This window comes from Pyrgilauda ruficollis, unplaced genomic scaffold, assembly GCF_017590135.1.
Source record: "Pyrgilauda ruficollis isolate IOZ18807 unplaced genomic scaffold, ASM1759013v1 scaffold120, whole genome shotgun sequence".
Classification (NCBI taxonomy): Eukaryota; Metazoa; Chordata; class Aves; order Passeriformes; family Passeridae; genus Pyrgilauda; species Pyrgilauda ruficollis.
This window is the reverse complement of record NW_024510322.1, coordinates 346,219-365,647: the sequence shown is the minus strand read 5'-3', so window position 1 is coordinate 365,647 and position 19,429 is coordinate 346,219. Positions and strand designations below refer to the sequence as shown.

Below are 19,429 nucleotides of genomic sequence, written 5' to 3'. Positions count from 1 at the left end.
CACCTTTGGCATAAGTTGACACAGTCCCATTGTTGCTCCCACTTACATAGCACAGACTATTGCCAAGCATAGTTGTAATGGAACCTATCTGGAAATCTGACTCTGTCATTGTAGTCTTACTTTGCCAGATAGGTTGGTTGTTTTTTCTTTTGGTCCAGCTTCCTTAAACAACAAAATGTGGCTTTCCAGCTTGGAATTTGATAATTTAAATCCACTTAAACTAACAAAAAAAAGTTTTCAAAAAGATCCCTTTCAGGAATGATAGGATTGGATTAATTAATGTGCTGCACTTTCCACAAGATCAAGTGTTCAAATGGGCTGTTATTTTAAGAAGCTGCTGCCATTATTGAGGGGAAGTGGAGGGATGGGGGTGGGGGAGTGATTTTGGAAAGGATTTACAGTGTATAAATGGTAGCACTTCCTTGTCCTGAAGTTATTTTGTCAGTGTGCCAGTCCATTACTGCCATGTTTGCATGTTTCTGCAAGGTACTAAACTAGAATTAAATGCTTTTGGCTATTAAGTGAAACAATAGATCTCTGTACATTTTTTTTAATCTGCAATTGAATCAGTTGTTGTTCAATAAAATTACTCTAACGATAGTACAAAAAAGCTTTAGAAACCTCTGCAAATTTAAGGACTCTTTCACAAAACTACTGCCAATAGCAGTTAATAGAAAAGATATATTTTCATTTGAAAGAGCCTGTTCATGCCTTGGAGGCTGAACTAAAAATATACTTTGGAGCATATTCCAACTGCAAATACTTGATATTTGTTATGTACATAGTATTCATTTTTGTTTTCTTCCTTTTGGATCTTACTGAATAAGGAGGCGGGGGTGAGTGGTATAAAAACATCACTTTTCAAAAAGTGCATAATGTTTTAATTACCTTTGAGAGAGAATGTTTCCTTGTATGTAATAATATTTACCTTAAAAGAAGCAATTGGAAGAATGCATAGAATGATAGAACAATCTGAGTTGGGTGGAGCCCACAAGGATCATCAAAGTCCAAGTCCTGTCCCTGCTCCAGACACCCCAACAGTCATACCATGTACCTGAGAGCATTGTCCAGACATTTTGCATTTTGTCAGGCTTGGTACTGTGACCACTTCCCTGGGGAACCTGTTCCAGTGCCCAGCCACCCTCTGGGGAAGAACCTTTTCCTGATATCCAGTCTAAACCTCCCCTGACACAACTTCAGGCCACTCCCTCAGGTCCTGTTACCACAGAGCAGAGATCAGTGCCTGTCCCTCTGCTTCCCCTTGTGAGGGTGTTGTAACTGCAATGAGGTGTCCCAGCTGCTCCTCACATGGCTTCCCCTGCAGACCATAAAGCAAAGTAAGGTCAAGGGACCTGCTCAGGAAATTCAGTTTTAGGAGTAAAAAGGGAGGATAGAAGTTGTTGGATTCCAGTGGGTGTGGGCAACAAAACAGCAGCCATGTCCCTGCCAAGTAGGTAGAAGGAAGCACACACTTTCTGAGGCACTGTGGGGTTTGGAGAATTCCAGAGCACAGTCAGATTGTCAGCCCTCTCTATCAAGTGACATGGAAGAATGATCTCAAACGGGGCCCTGAACAGCAAGAAGCTTTTGAACAAATTAAGCAGGACGTTGTCCATGTAGGAGCCCTTGGGCCAGTCAGAACGGGGCAGGATGTGAGGAATGTGCTGTTCATTGCAGCCAGGGAGGATGGTCCTTCCTTGAGCCTGGGGCAGAAGGGACCTGGAGAAACTCGAGGATGACCTCTTGGCTTCTGGAGTCTGGGATACAGAAGATTTGAGGCCAGCTACACCCCAGCTGAGAAAGAGATTCTGGGAATTTATGAAGGGATTTGAGCTGCCTCAGAAGTGTTGGGCACTGAAGCACAGGTTGCAGAGCTTTATGTATGAAGCCTGCTGGCTTTGTATATTGCTGGATAAGAGAAATGAACAGTGCTCTAACTCTACACTGTCTTGTGGATGTTGGCAAAGCCGCTGTGGTTGTGTCTGGACCAACAGAAAAGGAGCAATTGGCAGTGCAGAGAGAAAACCCATCTGGGCTGCTGAGCTGTGGCAAGAAATCGCTGCCCAGGTAGAGAAGTTGGCTGTGAAAGTGCATCATGTAGATGCACACAAATGCAAGAGTCAGGCTGCTGAAGAGCTGTACATCAATTTGATCTCTGAGGAAAAAAAAAAAAAATTAATTTACTTTTATCGCAGTATTTAATTTCTGATGGTCCAGATGGTCGCAATAATGTCTAGGTTTCTGAACATGGACAAAGTAAGAAAGACCACAGGGATCTCAACCTTTGTTTTATCTCTATCCAACAGATGGCTGAAATTGGTTCTTATCCAAAATGTCTTGTGAAGTTTATTTCCATGGGAGATCTGGGTGTAAAAGCTTTTGTTTTTCTAAATTTTTTCTGAAGTTCTTTTTAGGTTCAAATCATGATTGTTTGTTTTTTGTCCCCTCCCCTGCCCTGCAGCATTGCTAGGCATATAATTTAATTAAGATGTTGGTATTAAGTTTCCTGAAAAATTGCTTTCCACTTCAGACAAATGCTCAGAAATGCTAATGAAACTCTAGGCCATGGCTGGATGAATGTGTCCACTGCCAGGATACTAAATTGGGCTAATTAACTTTCTATTATGTTCAGTATGAGCTGATTGTTAATGTATGGTGAGAGGGAATGCTTTTATCTCCTCAACAGAGGAGCAATACTTAACTTTGATTTCATAATCAAGTCATGGTGATACATGAAAAAATCCACACTGCCTACAAACACCACTGTATTACAATCATGCAGGCTTTTAAATGAGATCCATGCAGTGGAATTCATGATAGTGGTTCGTTCCTGGCTCTTGACTGAAACTGTGTAGACCATTTCCGATGGGTTCGACCCCTCACTTGACCCTTTGAACTAGAGTTGGAAAATTTCATGATCCAGTTTTTAGTTTTTGCCTACACTTTTGACAGGATTTGAAACAGCATCCAGACTCTGTTGTACACATTTTTAAAGCAATTTTTATAGGCTATTCTAGCATTTTTATACCTTCATATTATTAGGGGAAAAAAAAAAGAGAAGGGGGGCCATCTTCTGAAGAGACAGAAATTGACCAACTTTAGTTGTATTTCAGTTACAAAGATCCTAAAATTTTTACTTTATCTCTTTAGTGACTCCCTATTCCATATAATGTTCTCTGAGCATTAAGCCTCCCAATGAATTTTGCATCTTACATGCACAGAGCTTCATGCAGACGATATCTAAAGTTCAAAGACTAAACAATCAGTCTGAAATTTCTTGAGCCAGCTTGTGTCTTCTGTTCTAAATTTGATTTTTCACACAACTGATGGCTATTGTTACGATCTTTCGTATTTCATTGTCTTTTAATGGGGCTGTCATCTCAGAGGGAAGCAAGTCCTCTTCTGGAGGGCCCTTGTACTCGTGTTTGGGTAGCCTGTGAGCCTCCTGCCCACAGGCAGGATCAGCCAAACCTGTAATGCAGCATCAGGCAGCCACTGGAATTCCCTGTTGATGCAGCTCCATTTGCAGAGTTGCCAAACACCCAGATTTTGCCAGACCTGGCTGGCTTTCAACAAGTTTGTCAGTTGCTTGGATCAGAGGAGAGCCTGGATGATTGGGAGTTTTTGTATGCCTGGGTTGAAACAGCTGCAGTTTGGCTCATGTGGAGGCAAAACCCAGCACTCCAGTTTCCCATGGAGAATGCTGTGGCTGCTCCCTGCTCTTGTCCCATCTGAGCTGGCAGGAGAGCCATGAGGGAAGCATGCCTCTCATGGGTTGGGCCAGAATCAACCTCTTCAAGGCTGGAGGGAACAGGGTTAAGGCTGCAGTTGTTTTTCAGATTTATATCTACATAATGGGCTGCAGTTGTTTTACATGTTTTTCAAAGACTTATGCAACCAAATGAGCTGTATGTGTAGATTTTAATTATACCCACTGGCTGTTACTGGCTTAAAAATATACTCTAATCTAGGAAGGGGAATAGACAGCCGAAACAGAGCAATGTGCAAATGTTGAGTTTACTTAAGTGTTTTTTTAGACTTCAAACTGAGGTCTCAGGCAATAGACTGTGCTGGTGGCTGCTTATTTACTGCACTTAAGTTTCACTCTGTTTTCTGCTACCTTCTTTACAGGTCCTGTGTTAGGAAACTGCTGAAAGGTAGCTGAAAAGTAACTGAAAAATTTAGAAAAGCTCTGAACTTGCACATGCCTCTGGCCCAGCCCCTGGTCCTCTTCCAAAATATGGAATCTTAAGTAGTATAGTTTTTCTGAAATACAAAATAAAAAGTATATTGCCATAATAATCCAAAGAGCTTATTTAAAAATAAAATCAAGTGGTCATATTAACCAGTGGTCTTTGAATGTGTTACAAGTAGAGTAATTACTATGAGTACATGTTATTGCACTTGGTTTGCAAATATCCCATGAAGTAAGAGAAGTTCACTTTGTACAGCTTAATAAAATAATAAGTACATCCAAACAGTTGCTTCAAATCTGAAGAGATGGGAAGTATTATGAGCATAAAAGGTGCAGAAACATCAAGGACAACATATCCTGAGCTATCACTTGTCAATATCCCTCAGGTTCATAAGGATATTTCTGCTCATTGGTTCATGGAGCACTAGATGCAGTTCTTAAGCCTTGCTGGATTTCATGCTACAAAAATATTTGGTTTAGATTAACCTTTACTCAATTGCTGTTACTCTTTTGAGCCTTTTCCTGGCCTCTTGTTACGCCAACATGGTTCAGGATTGCATTGCTTTAATGTTCATGACTTTCCGTATACAAAGGTGATTATCAGCAATTGCTGACCCACAGGCAGTAACCCCAAGTGAGTTGTCTTGGAGGATGTAGTCATTGCTCTCCTGTTTGGGCTTAATTTTAACCTTGAACTCTGTTGGGCCTTGAAAGGGCTGAAGATGGCTAGCTGGTTCTACCCAGCTTCTGGAAGAAAGTCGTCTTTACCTGGGCACATCCTCAGAGATTTCACACTGTGCTAAAGAGATGATGTGCCATTGGGTGTGTATACTGAGAAGGTAACTGAGCACCTGATTGGACTTTATACATGGGGTTTGGTCTGAAAGAAATTATCAGAAGTAATCTTCCCTATTTGTCTGCCTTCCTTGGCTTTGGAGGCTCAGGCCATGCTGCACAGATTTCTGGGCTCTTTACGCTTTCTGAGACTTTGTCATACTTCATTAATTTTTTTGCCCTACAACTCCAAAAATAAAAAAGTATGTCTAAATTTCAACTTTCTGTCAACATCTAGGAATGCCGTGAAGCTTCTGCTTGCAGAATCTTTTTTGCATTTTGCTGACATTTGTTCCTGAGGAATTTTAAAATAGACACTGTGCAAGAAACTTGATGGGGTAAATCTAAATTGTGAGCACTTGTGTTTACAATTAATGGTACACGAAAGGAAAGTCCATACATTTCAGACTTGAAATGGGAGTTTGTGTTAATGTGGTAATAGAGTTTGCCAAAGAAATGTAATGTGTGTGTGAAAATGGAACTGCTAGAGCGCAACCTGAGAATGAAAAGTATAAAGCTGCTGGGGATCCCAGAAATCTCTCTGAAGAGCAACTGGGTGGATATTTGGCTGAGTTTGAAGGCTAAAATCAGGAGTCTGTAGTTTGCCAGCTCCTGTGTTGCATGGTGCAATTTCTTCTTCTCTGTAAGAAAACAGCCATTAAAGAGGCTTGCCTTTTATTAATGTCCTATAGCTTGAGGTGTGTATGATTGAAACAAGACTTTTCATGCTGTGATGCAAAGATGGAAACTTTATATGAAAACTGCATCGGTTTCAGTGGTGGGTTTTTTGGTTTTGTTGGTTTTTTGACCCAAATTTGTCCCAAAATACATGGTAACACAGAAGGGGCATGCAGGATTTTTGTCAGAGGGTTCTGTGTGTACTGGGGCAGGGCAGGTGCCATCTCATATTAAAATAGAAGGACACAGGCTCTGTACAGCACTTCACTTTACTGAGGCTGGTGCTAAAGGGGAGAGAGGGGTAAATAATCTCACACAGCTCCTGGTAAATCCATACTTGCCTCTCTCAACTTCTTAAAAACTTGCACTGCACTCTAGAAGGTCTTTGCAGCAACTCATTGTCTGAATGTTTTAAAACTCTAAAAACATAATTTTCTCAGCTTGCATTGACGCCAGCTCTGACTTCAAAACAAAATGTATTTCCTTTCTTCCTCCTAAGATAATTTTTAAACTCTTTTGGCTGCATGTATGCAAGTGACAGGATAATGACATGGAATGCCACCATTTTTGAAAAGCCACATTTTTTACAGTTGCTTTTAGGAGCAGGTAAAATGGGTGTAGTGTGAAGCTGTAATTTTTATTTGTTTAAATAAAATAATAAAAATCCCCAAAGAGCTGGTAAGTATTGATAGTGATTACCTGTAGATGTCTGTTTTTCTTTTAAGACAGTCTGATCTGCCAAACATCAGTATGACTCCTCCATAACTAAATTACTTGTTCTCCCTACAACATATATTGTCCCAGATGAGTGACAGTATCTTGATAATGCAGTCAGGAAAAGATGAAGATCCCTTTGACTTTCATAGCAAAACATTCATGGTTTAATTTTAAGTTTAAGGTGAAATTCTACATGCTGCTCCTTATTTTGCATGGACAGATTGCCTCTGTGCTGTGTGGTGGAACAGTGGAAGGCAGCTTTGGTTTCCACTGATTTTGTTTCCTGTGCCAGCTCACCTGCCTGCCTGTGCTGGTGCAAGGAGGAAGCACAACCCAGAGAGGGCTTGCAGAGGAAGGAATGCAGAAGACACCTCCTATTTCAGAACTGTTATGGAGCTTTCCCAGTCATTTAATCTGAGGGTGGTAATTTCTCTGTTATTGGGTTTGGGGTGTGTCAAATTCAACTTTCAAAATTGTTTTGATGCTGATAAAATCTCAAGCCCTTCACAGATCAGTAAACCATATTCTTCTACAGTGACTGCTCATGGTGCTACTTGTGAGAGGAGGCCACTCTGGACTTCCTCCTGTGTGACACCAGCTATTCTCTTCATGCACAGAATGTTCTGGTGGTAACTCATGGCCCTTTCTCCTTCAGGTCAGGTCTTGGTGCTTCTGCCACTGGTGCTTCTGCCACTTGGTGCTTCTGCCACAGCCTGTGGCGCAAAGCAATCAAAAGCTGGATAATACTACTGTGTTTATTTTAGCTGTTGTTATTGAAGGAAGAGTTGAGGCCTTGAGGGATAGCACTGTAAGCTAGGTGCTGCTTCTAAAATATAAAGCTCCAAGTATAAAAGCTCCAGTTAGTTCAGAAAGTCAGCTAGGTTATCAGTAAGTCACTTTGTGGCTGAGATAGCTGGTGAATTGCTTGCCTGTCTGATCTGGTAGTAGCAAAGCTTAAATGTGCTCAATTTCTATTTTATTTCTTTTATTTAATCAGCAATACAAGGTCTCTATGCAGCTTTCTATCTTTATCTTTCTTGTTTGTTTGTGTGAAGGTATTGGTTGGTGGGGAAACTATAAGTCTTCAAATTGTTGGACGGCAAGTTAGACTTTTTAAAAGTCAACAAGGAGTTGACATCCATTAGAAAATGAAGAAGAATGATCTGCTTTGGGGAGGGATGTTTTTAGTCAAAATAAACCTTGACAATGAGTGTATATGAGTTCATAGTGTTTTTCAAACATTATTGCACTTAAAATATTTTCAGAGCACTCAGATTGAAATTAAAGAGAACAATAGTATTATACGCTTGCATATAAGTTTGACTGGGTTCCATGTTTGTCACAATAGGAAATAGCAAATACAATATTCACTTAACATCCATAATTCAGCCAAATTCCTTATTGGCTTAGGATTTTGGTAAGTAGTGTGTAGAAGTGCTTTCAGGCCTTGGAGAAAATCTGTGTTACAGAGAATGCTAATTCTGCCCAGAAAAAACCTCTGGAGCATGACTTTGCTAAAGAGATTGAACCCTCTGACTGAGTGTAATTCTTCTGCTTTTTTCCCCCACTGTTTTGCTTTTTGCAAATGATAATTTCTTTGTTAGAAGGTTATTGTCTTAATTTAAGACTTAATATTTATTTTTTCTGATTTTATCCTGTTTCTCTTTACTTTTGTGGCACTTCCCCTAGATATACGGACCACCCAGCTGTTTTAAGCCAGCTGTCAAAATACCATTCAGTAAGAGGATTTGCAGGAAGCAGCTCTGCAAATGCTTGAGCAGAGAACCTGAATATAGCAGAGCCACGTCTTACTGCTAATACCACCTTAGCTATTGTCATCAGCTACAGTTTTACAAGTCTAACCCCTAAATATGGATAATTTCTGTTCTACTTACGGTGTAATGATTTGTAAAGAAAAGTTTTATGTGAGCTGAGTAGTAAAAATTACAGTCCTTTTTCATTTGAGTTAGACTGACATTTAAATAATTTTTGAAAACACTCATTCTTGGTCTTTTGGCAAAGACTGGCTCTATCTGAACTCTTGTGCTCTGTCTGTCAGATGCTGGTTAAAGAAGTCGTCATTCCCTTGCTGATTTAATATTGTAGCCAAAATGTGGGAAAGGTCGTTTGCCCTGAATAAGGCATGGGCTTGTTTAGGACAGATGTAAGTGCTTCACCCGTTGACATCTCATATCTGTAAAAAATCTGCTGCTTCAGAGTAGTTCAGGGATGTCATACACAGCTGTTCAGGCAGCAAGCATCATAAAAATCTCTATCAATGTGGGGTTTTTATTTGAGTAACATTTCAGGTCAAGAAATTTGACGTCCTGACAAGATTTTGAGGTGATAGCCTTGTAGCTGTTCTTCAGTTGAACCCGAACCTCATTAAATGAGTTCACTGTTACTCTGAAAGTCTATTTACTCCAACTGGGCTTTGCATTCTTCACAACTAACATAATTTTTCACCTTTTTTTGTTAAGTACTGAGTAATTATGAGGCCTGTACATGCCCAGGAGGAAAAAGCAGTGTAAACCTACTGATATTCCACCTGCTGCAGAGGTGGGTTTTGAACCACTGGGAATGGTAGCGGCTCTTCTGCTCACTGAAACGTCTGGATACAATAAAAAGAGACCATCCTCAGGAAGAATAGAAATGTTTTACAACAATAAAAGTAATCTATCTCAAACAGTTCAGGCTCGGCTATCAAGATGTGGCTCTAAGAGGCAGTAACAGGCTTATTCATTGTGAAGGGAAAATGAACTATGTTGTAATGGGATTTTCAGCTGAATGAGAATCCAACCCTCGGTGTGGCCCTTGGTCCAAATGAAGTCTTACATGTTTGTTTTTGTTTACCTAAGTCATTGCACAACCAGGAAATGGGAGGAAAAGTTGTTTGCTTTCATATCAAGGAAAGTTTATTCATAGGAGATGTAAATAAAATGCACCGCTCCTTAAGGCATCCAGATGGTGAGAACTCCAGTATTTGGAAACCTGCAGTTTTTGCCTCAAATATTTTAGGAAGTTATGTAGTGTGTTAGGAATTATTCTGAAATTAATGTCTACAGTCGTCTTTGTTTCAAGAGCCTGCATTGCTATATAGGATTCCTCAGTATTTACTACTCAAGTGTTTGGGTTCAGGGTTTTTCTGTGTTTGTTTAGAGTCGGGTGTTTTGTTTGTTTGGGTTTTTTTAACTAAAAAAAAAAAAATTAAAAAAAAAAAAAAAAGAAAAAAAACCACACAAAAAAAAAAAAAAAAAAAAAAAAAAAAAAAAAAAAGAAAAAACCCCACAAAAAAAAAAAAAAAAAAAAAAAAAAAAAAACCAAAAAACCCAAAAAACCCAAACCAAAGCAGGGGTTATTAACTTTAAAATCAGAATTGCTTCTTAAGGGGGCATGTTTGTCCAGCACTGATAGTTTAGCTTAAATATTACTGTAATAGGTTCATCCCATTCTGGAGTTGTTCTCTCTATAGAGCAGGACTCTGTTTACTAAATCAGCAGTTAAATAACTGTATTCCCCATTCCCTTCCAATTGCTTTAAGATTGTTAAGGAAAAAATACCTCACTACAGGTTTATGTGAGAGATAGTACCAAAACAGGGATGCAGAGAGGAGTCACACAGCAAGCCACTCTTTGTGAAATGAAACATCTGCGTGTGTGATGACTTGTTGAGAACTGCCATGGGAATTGTTTTTGTTGGTGGGATTCATGTGTTCATAGAAGCATAGCCTGAAAAGAGTTATTTTTAATTTTCTCTGATTTTTTTTTGCAGTCAGATTTTACCTAAATAAAACTTCTTTAGCACTTGTGTGTTCATGTTGCATTTGGCGCCATACTACAAAGTCTGTCCATAAAATCTCAGTGCCCCAGATTTAGCCAAGTTATTATTATTCAGGTATTTATTATTACTCTGAATATTGTCAAATTTAAGTTAGCCAAGTGTGTGCTTCACAGTCTTCCTAATACATAAGTGAATTTGGTTCTATTTTGTGTTTACATAAATGTATTGGAGCATGTTTTGGTATTTTGCTGGTATGTTGTGCTGGCTAAATTAGAGGTGTTGGAATTTGTCAGACTCCACTTGTGTCCCTCCCCCAGTCATTTTCCCAGAGCCTGAGAAACCACTTCTTCCAAAGAATGTTTACACAACTTTGCATTGGTCACCAAGTACATGAAGTTTTGATTTTGAATGACTGGAGAACAGACAGCAGCAGTGCTGCTTGTGCTCTTGGACATGTTAACTCTTCAGTTTGTTCCTGGCAGTAGAGTTTGCAGGATGAGCACACAGAATGCCTTTATATTTGCAGAGAAAGGTTCAAGGCTTAAGCACTGCCTGTCTGCCATTTGCTATCAGCAGCAGCCGGTGTAGAAGGAAGGATTCCTTCTAGGAAGTGAGGTGGTTGCTATACTTGATAGACAACTCTGTTTCAGGACTGCTCCTGTTTTGATTAATTCTCCTCTCTTTGCCAGATATTGTCTGTAGGTCTCTTTCTCTGCTGAGTTTTCAAGAAGTCTATGGCTTAGAGAAACATGGGGTTGTAGTTCACACATTCTGTGAATGAAATACTCATTTCATTCCTGCCTGTTGTTCCAAGTTTCCCTGGTTAGCAGGCTGAACTTTCAGTGTTAGCTTTAATACTTAAAGGAAGCAGTTGTTCAAAATATAAACTCCTAAATACAGTAGTTGATGTGGCTCCATGATTTATGATGTTTCTTTTACATTCCATGGGAAAATCCCTTTTACACAGGGGTGCATAATTTAAAAATTAATACCTGCTTCAAAAGATATTAGAAACCATCCCAGGAATACTGGCTCTTTCAGTTTGGTGAAATGTTTGGTGCATGTTTGATGATGGTTCTAACTTTCCACACACAAAGAAATAGTAATTAGAAGTGTTTTGTCTTTAATTTTTGTTTTACATTGCTCCCACTGAAAAACTGCACTGTGTGCATCAGGCTGAGGTTGGTAGGACTCACATGGTATCAGAATGTCTGCCCATATCTTAAAACTTGACAACATTGGCATGTCATGCATCAGGAGGATATAAACTTCTCTGTTTTCAGAAGCTTTCCCTTCATTTCTGCTTCAGGGCAAAATGAAGTCAGCAGCATCTCTGTAGCACTGCTTCTGGGAGTCTTGATGTGCCCAGCCTGAGGATGTCAAACATAACATCTCAGCTGTAAAAAGGCTTGAATTCAGTATAATTTCTTTGGTTTGTTCTGTAATTACATCTTAGGTAATTGATGCTTGGAAGTGCATCCTGCTGTGGTGTGGTTGGTAACGTCTGCAGTTTCACACTGTTTAAGCAAGCAGGTGCTTGGGGTGAACAGCAAAACCACAAGTGGAAAAAATACATCTCGGGCACAATCTCCCAAATATTCAGTAGCTTCGATTTCTCCAGGTGATACTCACAGTAAAGTGTTTTCCCCCACCCATACACAAAGGAAAGATGAGCTTTATAAAGGACAGTGCAGAAGTACAACTTGATGTGGTTTAATTAAGGAAATGCAGAATCTTGTCTTAGAGGAACTGAATTTTGTCTGCTGAAAGGGCAAAATCTAACTAAATCTGACTATATCTAACTAAATCTGACTACTCTGACTAAAATGTCTAGAACAAAGTCAGGTATTTTGACTGTTTTCTTTATTAATTCCCCAAGCCCAAGCATTCTTTGAGGTTATGTTACGTCACTAGGTACATAAGTTTAGAAATTGTGTGGAACTAGATGCACATAAAGTATATGATATGAGCTGATGAGACAGCAGCCTGTGTAAAATCATAGAATCATGGAGTTGTTCAATTTGGAAAAGACCTCTAAGATCATTGAGTCCAACCATTAACCCAGCAACCCATGCCCACCACTCTACAGTGTTCCCCCACCTGTGGCACATCTGCCTGTCTCTTAAATATGTCCAGGAGCCTTCCAGGGATGGTAACATCACCATCTCCCTGGGGCGCTTTTTCCAGTGCTTCACAACCCTTTCAGTCAAGACATTTTTCCACCTGTCCAATCTAACCTCCCCTGGTGCATCTTGAGGCCATTTCCTCTCATCCCATCCCGAGTTACCTGGGAGAAGAGACCAACCCTCAGCTGGCTGCACCCTCCTGTCAGGCAGCTGTAGAGAGTCATGAGGAGGTCCCTCCTGAACCTCCTTGTCTCCAGACTAAACATCCCCAGCTCCTTCTGCTGCTCCTCATAGAACTTGTTCTCTAAAACTTTGCCAGCCTCGTTACCCTTCTCTGGAGGACGTGTTCCAGCACATCAATGTCTTTCTTGTAATGAGAGTCCCAAAATGAACACATTATCTGACCTGCATGGAAGTATGGAAGTATGACTACAAAGTATTTCTGATGTGCCATCTCACTTCCAGAGCTGTTATCTTCCTGGGAGGAAATGGAAGGATGCCAGATCTAAGGACAGGGAGGAAAGAACTTGCCAGTATGCAGTTAGTGAATGAAAGAGAAAAGATATTTTAATAATAATAAAAGACATGTAAATGCTCTCTTCCAGTTTTCACCTGGCAGCCACGAAAGGGCATGCAGAGTGCCTCAGGATCATGGTGACACATGGTGCAGATGTGACAGCCCAGGATGGTGCAGGTATGTCTCTCTATAGAAGTAGCATGATACACTCAGTTTGCTTATGTAGTTATTGATGTGCAGAGTGAAAACATAGATTTGACAACTTTGCTTTTCCCCACAAACCCTGTAGGAAAAGCAGTTGTAACACTTGCAGGTTTGGGCATATTTGCTTTCCTGCACAGAGAATTCAGAATCTAAAGTCCTTAAAAACTTTTGTCCTAATACTATAAATTTCAGCATTTGTAGTGAGCTCTAGATATAAAATATTTGCTCGATTTTTAAAATTGTTATTTTTAAGTGAAAAAAAAAAGAAAAAATTATCCTCCCCACCTCTTCTTATTACTACAGGTTGCATCAAGATCTTCAGTTTTACTTTCATGTTTATCCAAGATATTAATCCCATTAACTTTACAGGAGTTGCACTAAGACATTTCTTCAGGATTATGACACAGTGAAAACAGCTGATACAGGCCAAAACAGAGTGGAGAGCTATTAAGTATGATGTCTCAGTTCTCAAAAGTCCTGTGCTTAATTACTGCTATTCTAGGAGAATGATGGGAGCTGAATTTGAAACTGGCAAACTCTTCTTAATAGATTTCAGTTGACACATCTTCAGAATCTGTGCCCAGCATTTTCTCTGGCTGAGCCACATGGATAACCTGTCAGCATTCTGTCTTTCCATTAATGATGTGTAATTGCTGGGCTCATGAGTTCTGCTTTGCCACTTATTGCAGCCTGAGGGAATCTCTGTCATATGTGGGAATCATTTGCCTCTCTGTATAAAGAAGTGTCTGTGATAGTGGAAGAAGCATTCATATTTTATGTAATGTTAAGGGAATATATGTACCTGATGCACACTATAATTCCAAATTCATGCTTCACCTTGCCTGATGATTTATTGGTCACTTGGGTAGTAAAGGGTAGCCTGCCTACTTCCACCTGAGAGAGTCAGCCCAGTACTCTTCAGTGAAATCCTTCTATGTGAAAGTGACACCATTTGCAATGAGACCTTCCTGTCACAAGTGTCTTTGTCTTTATTGAGTACTAAATCCTGGGTCCTTCTTTTCCTAGTTGTTTGGGTAATTTCTTCTTTGGTGGTGGTCCTGTCATCAATTTTTCAGATGCTCTGTAAGATGAAGCTAGAGGAGAGACTTCTGTGTTTCGTCATAAATCCATAATCAGTAAATCATCATGAATTCAGCGAAATATAAACCTGTGGGAGGAAATAGGGAATAGGAAATCTGTGAGGTGCAAACCAAAGTAGGCCTGTGTTTGAGTATTCTATTAAGTTTGTGGGTGACACAAACTTAATATAGTTGTAAATGATGAATTTGGCAGGTTTTGCTCTTGATGCTGGGTACGTTTTCATTTCCTGACAGCAAAAATCGTGACACCGACAGACATCTGTGTGCAAGGGAGGCTGTGTAGTTCTGGAAAATTGTTCTCTAAGAAACAAAACATAATGTACAATCTTAGACTTGCTTCTTCCTAGGTGTAGTCTGACACAATGTTTGTGTCACTCCCTCATATGAATTAAGACTTTAAGATTATTCTGTTACTTGCCTGAACAACAGGTAGTAAAGACATTCTGCTTGATGTAGGTTTTCACTTTATTTTCTCTACCCTTACTTTTTATGTGTCGTGATAGGAACAAGACAGGTAATTCAAGTTTTTTCCTTTGACATGGAAGGTTTTATTCCTGTGCTTTGGCATGATTGAATAATTAATTTGCTTTGCTTTTATTCTTTTAGGGCACAGTGCTTTACATCTTGCAGCAAAGAACAGCCACCCTGATTGTGTTAAGAGGTTACTTCAGGTAAAAGAAAAATCAAATAAATTTTGATTTTTGAAATTTTCATTTGCTTCCATTAGACTCATTTTATGCTAATAATCTGCACCTCACTTCTATATTGTTCTATCTCCTTGGCATCAAGAGAGGTGCATCAAGAGTTTAAACATAAAGAGTCTGAGGACCTTTCAGGCACTGTGAATGGATGATAGAAAACAGTGTATCTTCCCTGAGTGGTCTGCAAATACAGTTTTCCATGTCCAGCTGCTCTGACATAGCTTGGTTGGGTTTCAAGTAGGTGGTAACTTCAGTTTAACTTCCTGTCTTTTGTCTGTGTGGTTTGATGACTTGGAATTAGGTGGATTAAGTGTTACGTGGGGGAAAAGGTTTTTCACTTCTGAGGGGATTCTGATAATGTTCCACTGGAATACTTTCTGTCTGTTCACCATAGAAATGTTTTCAAGTTTAAAGTAAAAAAGAGATGAAAAACAAAGTAGTTTAGATCCAAAAATAATATGGAAATAATCAAATCTTCAATGAAATGAGGTAAAGAACAGTGAGGGGTTAGAAAGGGAGTTGAAAGAATGGGGAGAGAAAATAAGAAAAACAAAAGTGGAGATGAACAGAAAAATCTCATTGTGTTGAAGATGAGTGTTAGTAAGCAGACACTGTCCATCTCAACTCTATTTCAGAACTACAGATAAGTTTTCATGGTGGTGATCAAAGAAACAGAACAGATTTTTCTAAGTTTGGAGTTATCAGGTCTCAGATAAAATAATGAATACAGACTGAGAATGCAGATGAAATAATGATTAACAACCCCGCTGGAACGCGATGGTGCAGAAAGAGAATGGATCCTGTATCCCAACCTCCAGATTGTTTTTCCCTGGCTGCCTCAGGGCTCTCCATCTGTCCGGTGACTGACGTCTCTCCGTGTCTCTGAGACACGGGGTGCAGTTTCACGGATTCCCCCCTCCACAGCCCTTGCAGGCGCTCTGCCCTGCTGCTCCCGGGCCGGAGGGGAAGGGTTTTCCCAGCCACGATCCAGGTCGCCATCAGGCCGTCGCTGCTGGCATCGCAGGCGGCGGCAGCTGGGAGCTGGCCGTGCTTAGCCCCAGGAGCTGCTGCCCTTCCACCTCCCTGCTGCTACCGCAGGCTGCTTTCGTTGGTGTTTTCCTGCTTTCATTTCAATATGCAGGTTTATAAATACGTTCCTAAGTGCACACCTGTTGGTGATGTTCTCCAGGAATTCATGCTTTTACGATTATCTTCTGTGGACAAAATGTGTGTGCAAGGAATTTCTAACTGGTGTTGAGCTAAAATAGGCTGAGTAATTATTTTACACAGGCAGAATCATGACATTTTTGTTACAGGATGTAATGGTCTATGTGACCCTGTTTTCCTAGATAAACACAAGTGTGTTGGAGACAGTGCTGCATGTAGAAGTCAAAAGTTACAATGTTTGTTTTCTAGCAACTCTCCAACAAAAAGCTTTGAAACTTGTGAAGGGTTTAGAGAACCTCTGCTGAGAGGAGCAGCTGAGGGAGCTGGTGGCATTTAGCCTGGAGAAAAGGAGCTTAGGGTAGACCATATCACAATGAGAAAAGACGAAATAGCCTCAACTTGCACCCAGGGAGCTTTAACTTGGATATTAGGAAAATTTCTTCACCTGGAGGGATTTAGGAGATGTGTAGATGTGAGACATGTCTTAGTGATTAACTTGGCAGTACTGGGTTAATAGTTGGATTTGATGATCATGATGGCTATTCTCAACCCAAATAAACCTAGGTTTCTATAATACTCTCTCTTTGCTGTAACTAAAACAAAAATCTTCTGTGCTAAGATGAGCCTTGATAAGGGTTTGGATTATTTTTTCATTACTATTTATTGCTTTGAAGCCTAGTTTGATAAGTAGCATCTGATAATTGTAATACAGCAACATATAACTCAATTGTTGGTGCTTATTTTTAAAAATGTTAATGAACCCCTATTGCATTTGACAGTGAGCCCATGGGAACCTCATGAGCTTTAACAAGGCCAAGTGCTGGTGTTGCACCTGGGTCAGCCCAGAGAGCCAAACGTGTCCTGGGCTGCATCCCGAGCCCCGTGGGCAGCAGGGCAGGGAGGGGATTCTGCCCCTCTGCTCTGCTCTGCTGAGACCCACCTGGAGCACTGCATCCAGCTCCGGGCTCCCAGCACAGGAGGGACAGGGACCTGCTGGAGCCGGTGCAGAACAGGGCCATGAAGGTGGTCAGAGTGATGCCTTGAGAGGCTACCAAGAACAGAGGCTGGACAGTGTTACAGGAATAAAGTTAGGTATTCATTAGAAAGGCCTTCAAAGGATACCCCTTGGTCAGTACAAGAGCCTGGCCAAGGCTACACCCAAGATGGATGATGGGTCACAAGTTTTCACTTTTATAAGTTTTGATCCATTGATATTGAGGTTAATTGTCCCATTACAGTTTCAGGTTATGAAGTCCCATCCTCCCAGATTGCTCTCTTCAATTTGCTGTTGTTTGTACTTTTTTGGGCCTGAAGCTGCAATGGTGTTCTTGGGCACCTTGGAAATCCTTGGAAAAGGATTGTTTTGTCTAACTAAACTGTGAAGAGAACTTGTAAACACTTTATATGGAGTTCATAGTTATGAACTAACGCAGTACAAACTCTGGATAATATGAAAGCTAAAACTTAAGGCGTTAAGAGGGATGGAGCACTGCTGTAAGGGAAGGCTGAGACTGGTGTTAAAACTGGAGAAGAGAAGGATCCCAGGAGGCCTTAGAGCTGCTTTTCAGTATCTAAAGGGGCCACACAAGAAAACCAAAGAGGGTTTTTACATGGGTATGTTGTGATAGGACCAGTGGCAATGGCTCAAACTGCAGGAGGATAGGTTTAGGTTTGGTGTTAGGAAGAAATTCTTTACTGTAAGGCACTGGTACAGGTTGATCAGAGAAGTTGTGGATGCCCCATGATCCCTGGCAGTGTTCAAGGCCACGTTGGACGGGGCATTGAGCAGCCTGGTCTAGCAGAACGTGTCCCTGCCCATGGCAAGGAGTTGGAACAAGATGATCTTTAAGGTCTCTTCTAATCCAAGCCATGACATGGTTCTATGAAATAATGCAGGACACATTGCCTTAGGACATTAGGATGTGGTTGCTTTAGCATTTATGCTAATGTTGAAAAGAAAAAAAAAATCTGCGGCAAAGGAGAGATTTTATTTATTTACTTACTTACTTACTTACTATTTTATTTACTGACTTAATTTATTCTGAAACTATAACATTTTTTAGGGACAGTTCTCTTAACCATGAGGATTTCCTATGGCTTCAATATAAGTTGCTGTGAGGACAGGAAATACCAGATTGGTAGAGAGAGAAGCTGTACCTTCCTTCAGTGTTCTTCTCTGAAATAGCACATAAATCTTTTGGCAAAGATGTTAAACACTCTGTCTATATAAATCATATGTTTTATTTTCTTTGTATTTCTCTAATTGCTTTTTTTCCTTCTCCTTATTGAATTGTGCAGAGCAAATGCCCAGCCGACAGCACTGACAATTCTGGGAAAACAGCTTTACATTATGCAGGTAATTTCTTTGATGAAATTTTGTACTGTTTTGTTGTGCTTGATATTCCTAGCTTATCAGCCTAGAATTTTTTTTTGTACCCCACTGTAATGCTGCAGTATTGCAAGTGGAAGTGTGGGACACAAATTTTGAAATTGGGGTTTAATGAACTTTCACAATTGTCTTGTTTTTTTAAATTTAATTTTTTTTTTTCTTGTAGCTGCATGTGGGTGTCTTCAGGTAGTTCAACTCCTGTGTGAGCACAAATGTCCCATTAACATCAAAGATTTGGTACGTACCTCCTCTCCTGTGTGTACTGCAGACACTTCAGAGCTTTTATCACCCTCATTCCATGCCTTACCATGCTCCATCTCGGGTGCAGTAGTTCAAGGCAATGCTGTGCTCACACCTTCAGGGTTTCTCTGCTGGAGGAAATTCCTTTTGCAGCTTGCCATTGCAGAGGTGAGGAAGCAAGCACACATTCACAATCTGATACCGTAGTGGAAGGATTTGCTGATTGTTGAGACATTGGCACAGGTAGCTAGAACAATTCTTACACATTCAAAACATAATTAAAAGTGTTTCCATTGTCCCCAGGAGGCTTTGGAAAAGGCCCAGTATGTGGCCAAGGGCTGGAAAATGCTCACAAAGCCCAGTCAGAGCATGACACACCTGAGGGGAACAAATATACCTCACAAATTCCAAAGGCTCAGAGACACTACTGTGAAATGTCTACAACCAACCAGGTCTGGTTTTGGGAATGATGCAACTGCCTGATAGAAAACCTAATGACAAAAGCAAGGGATCTGTAAAGCACAAGCCAGGCAGGAAGTGATAAAGATACTCAAACTTGTTTGGTTTTGGCTTTGGTCTATATCTGGTCTTTCTAGCAAAAACAAATATGTCACAGACATTGACATCTGATCTGAGATTTCAGGAGATGCATTTTAAAGGTATAAAAGGTTTGTTCAGTCTTACGCCTGTAGGAGTAGCTTAAAAATGTCCTGAGCTCCATCATGCCTAGGTATAGGAAAGAGAGAGACCAGCCTCAGAGGTGCATGACAAAATGATAAGG

The 19,429-nt window shown here is 40.3% G+C and overlaps 1 protein-coding gene across 5 annotated transcripts in view; it reads left to right on the top strand.

The window, feature by feature from the left end:
- Positions 1 to 19,429, top strand: part of RAI14 (retinoic acid induced 14) — an 85,891-nt gene that overhangs the window by 52,447 nt on the left and 14,015 nt on the right. For all 5 annotated transcript variants that reach the window (XM_041490196.1, XM_041490199.1, XM_041490195.1 and 2 more), the window contains 4 exons: positions 12,936 to 13,024; positions 14,758 to 14,822; positions 18,318 to 18,375; positions 18,575 to 18,645. In XM_041490196.1, coding sequence (XP_041346130.1) covers positions 12,936 to 13,024; positions 14,758 to 14,822; positions 18,318 to 18,375; positions 18,575 to 18,645 — 283 coding nt within the window. The remainder of the gene's footprint in view (positions 1 to 12,935; positions 13,025 to 14,757; positions 14,823 to 18,317; positions 18,376 to 18,574; positions 18,646 to 19,429) is intronic.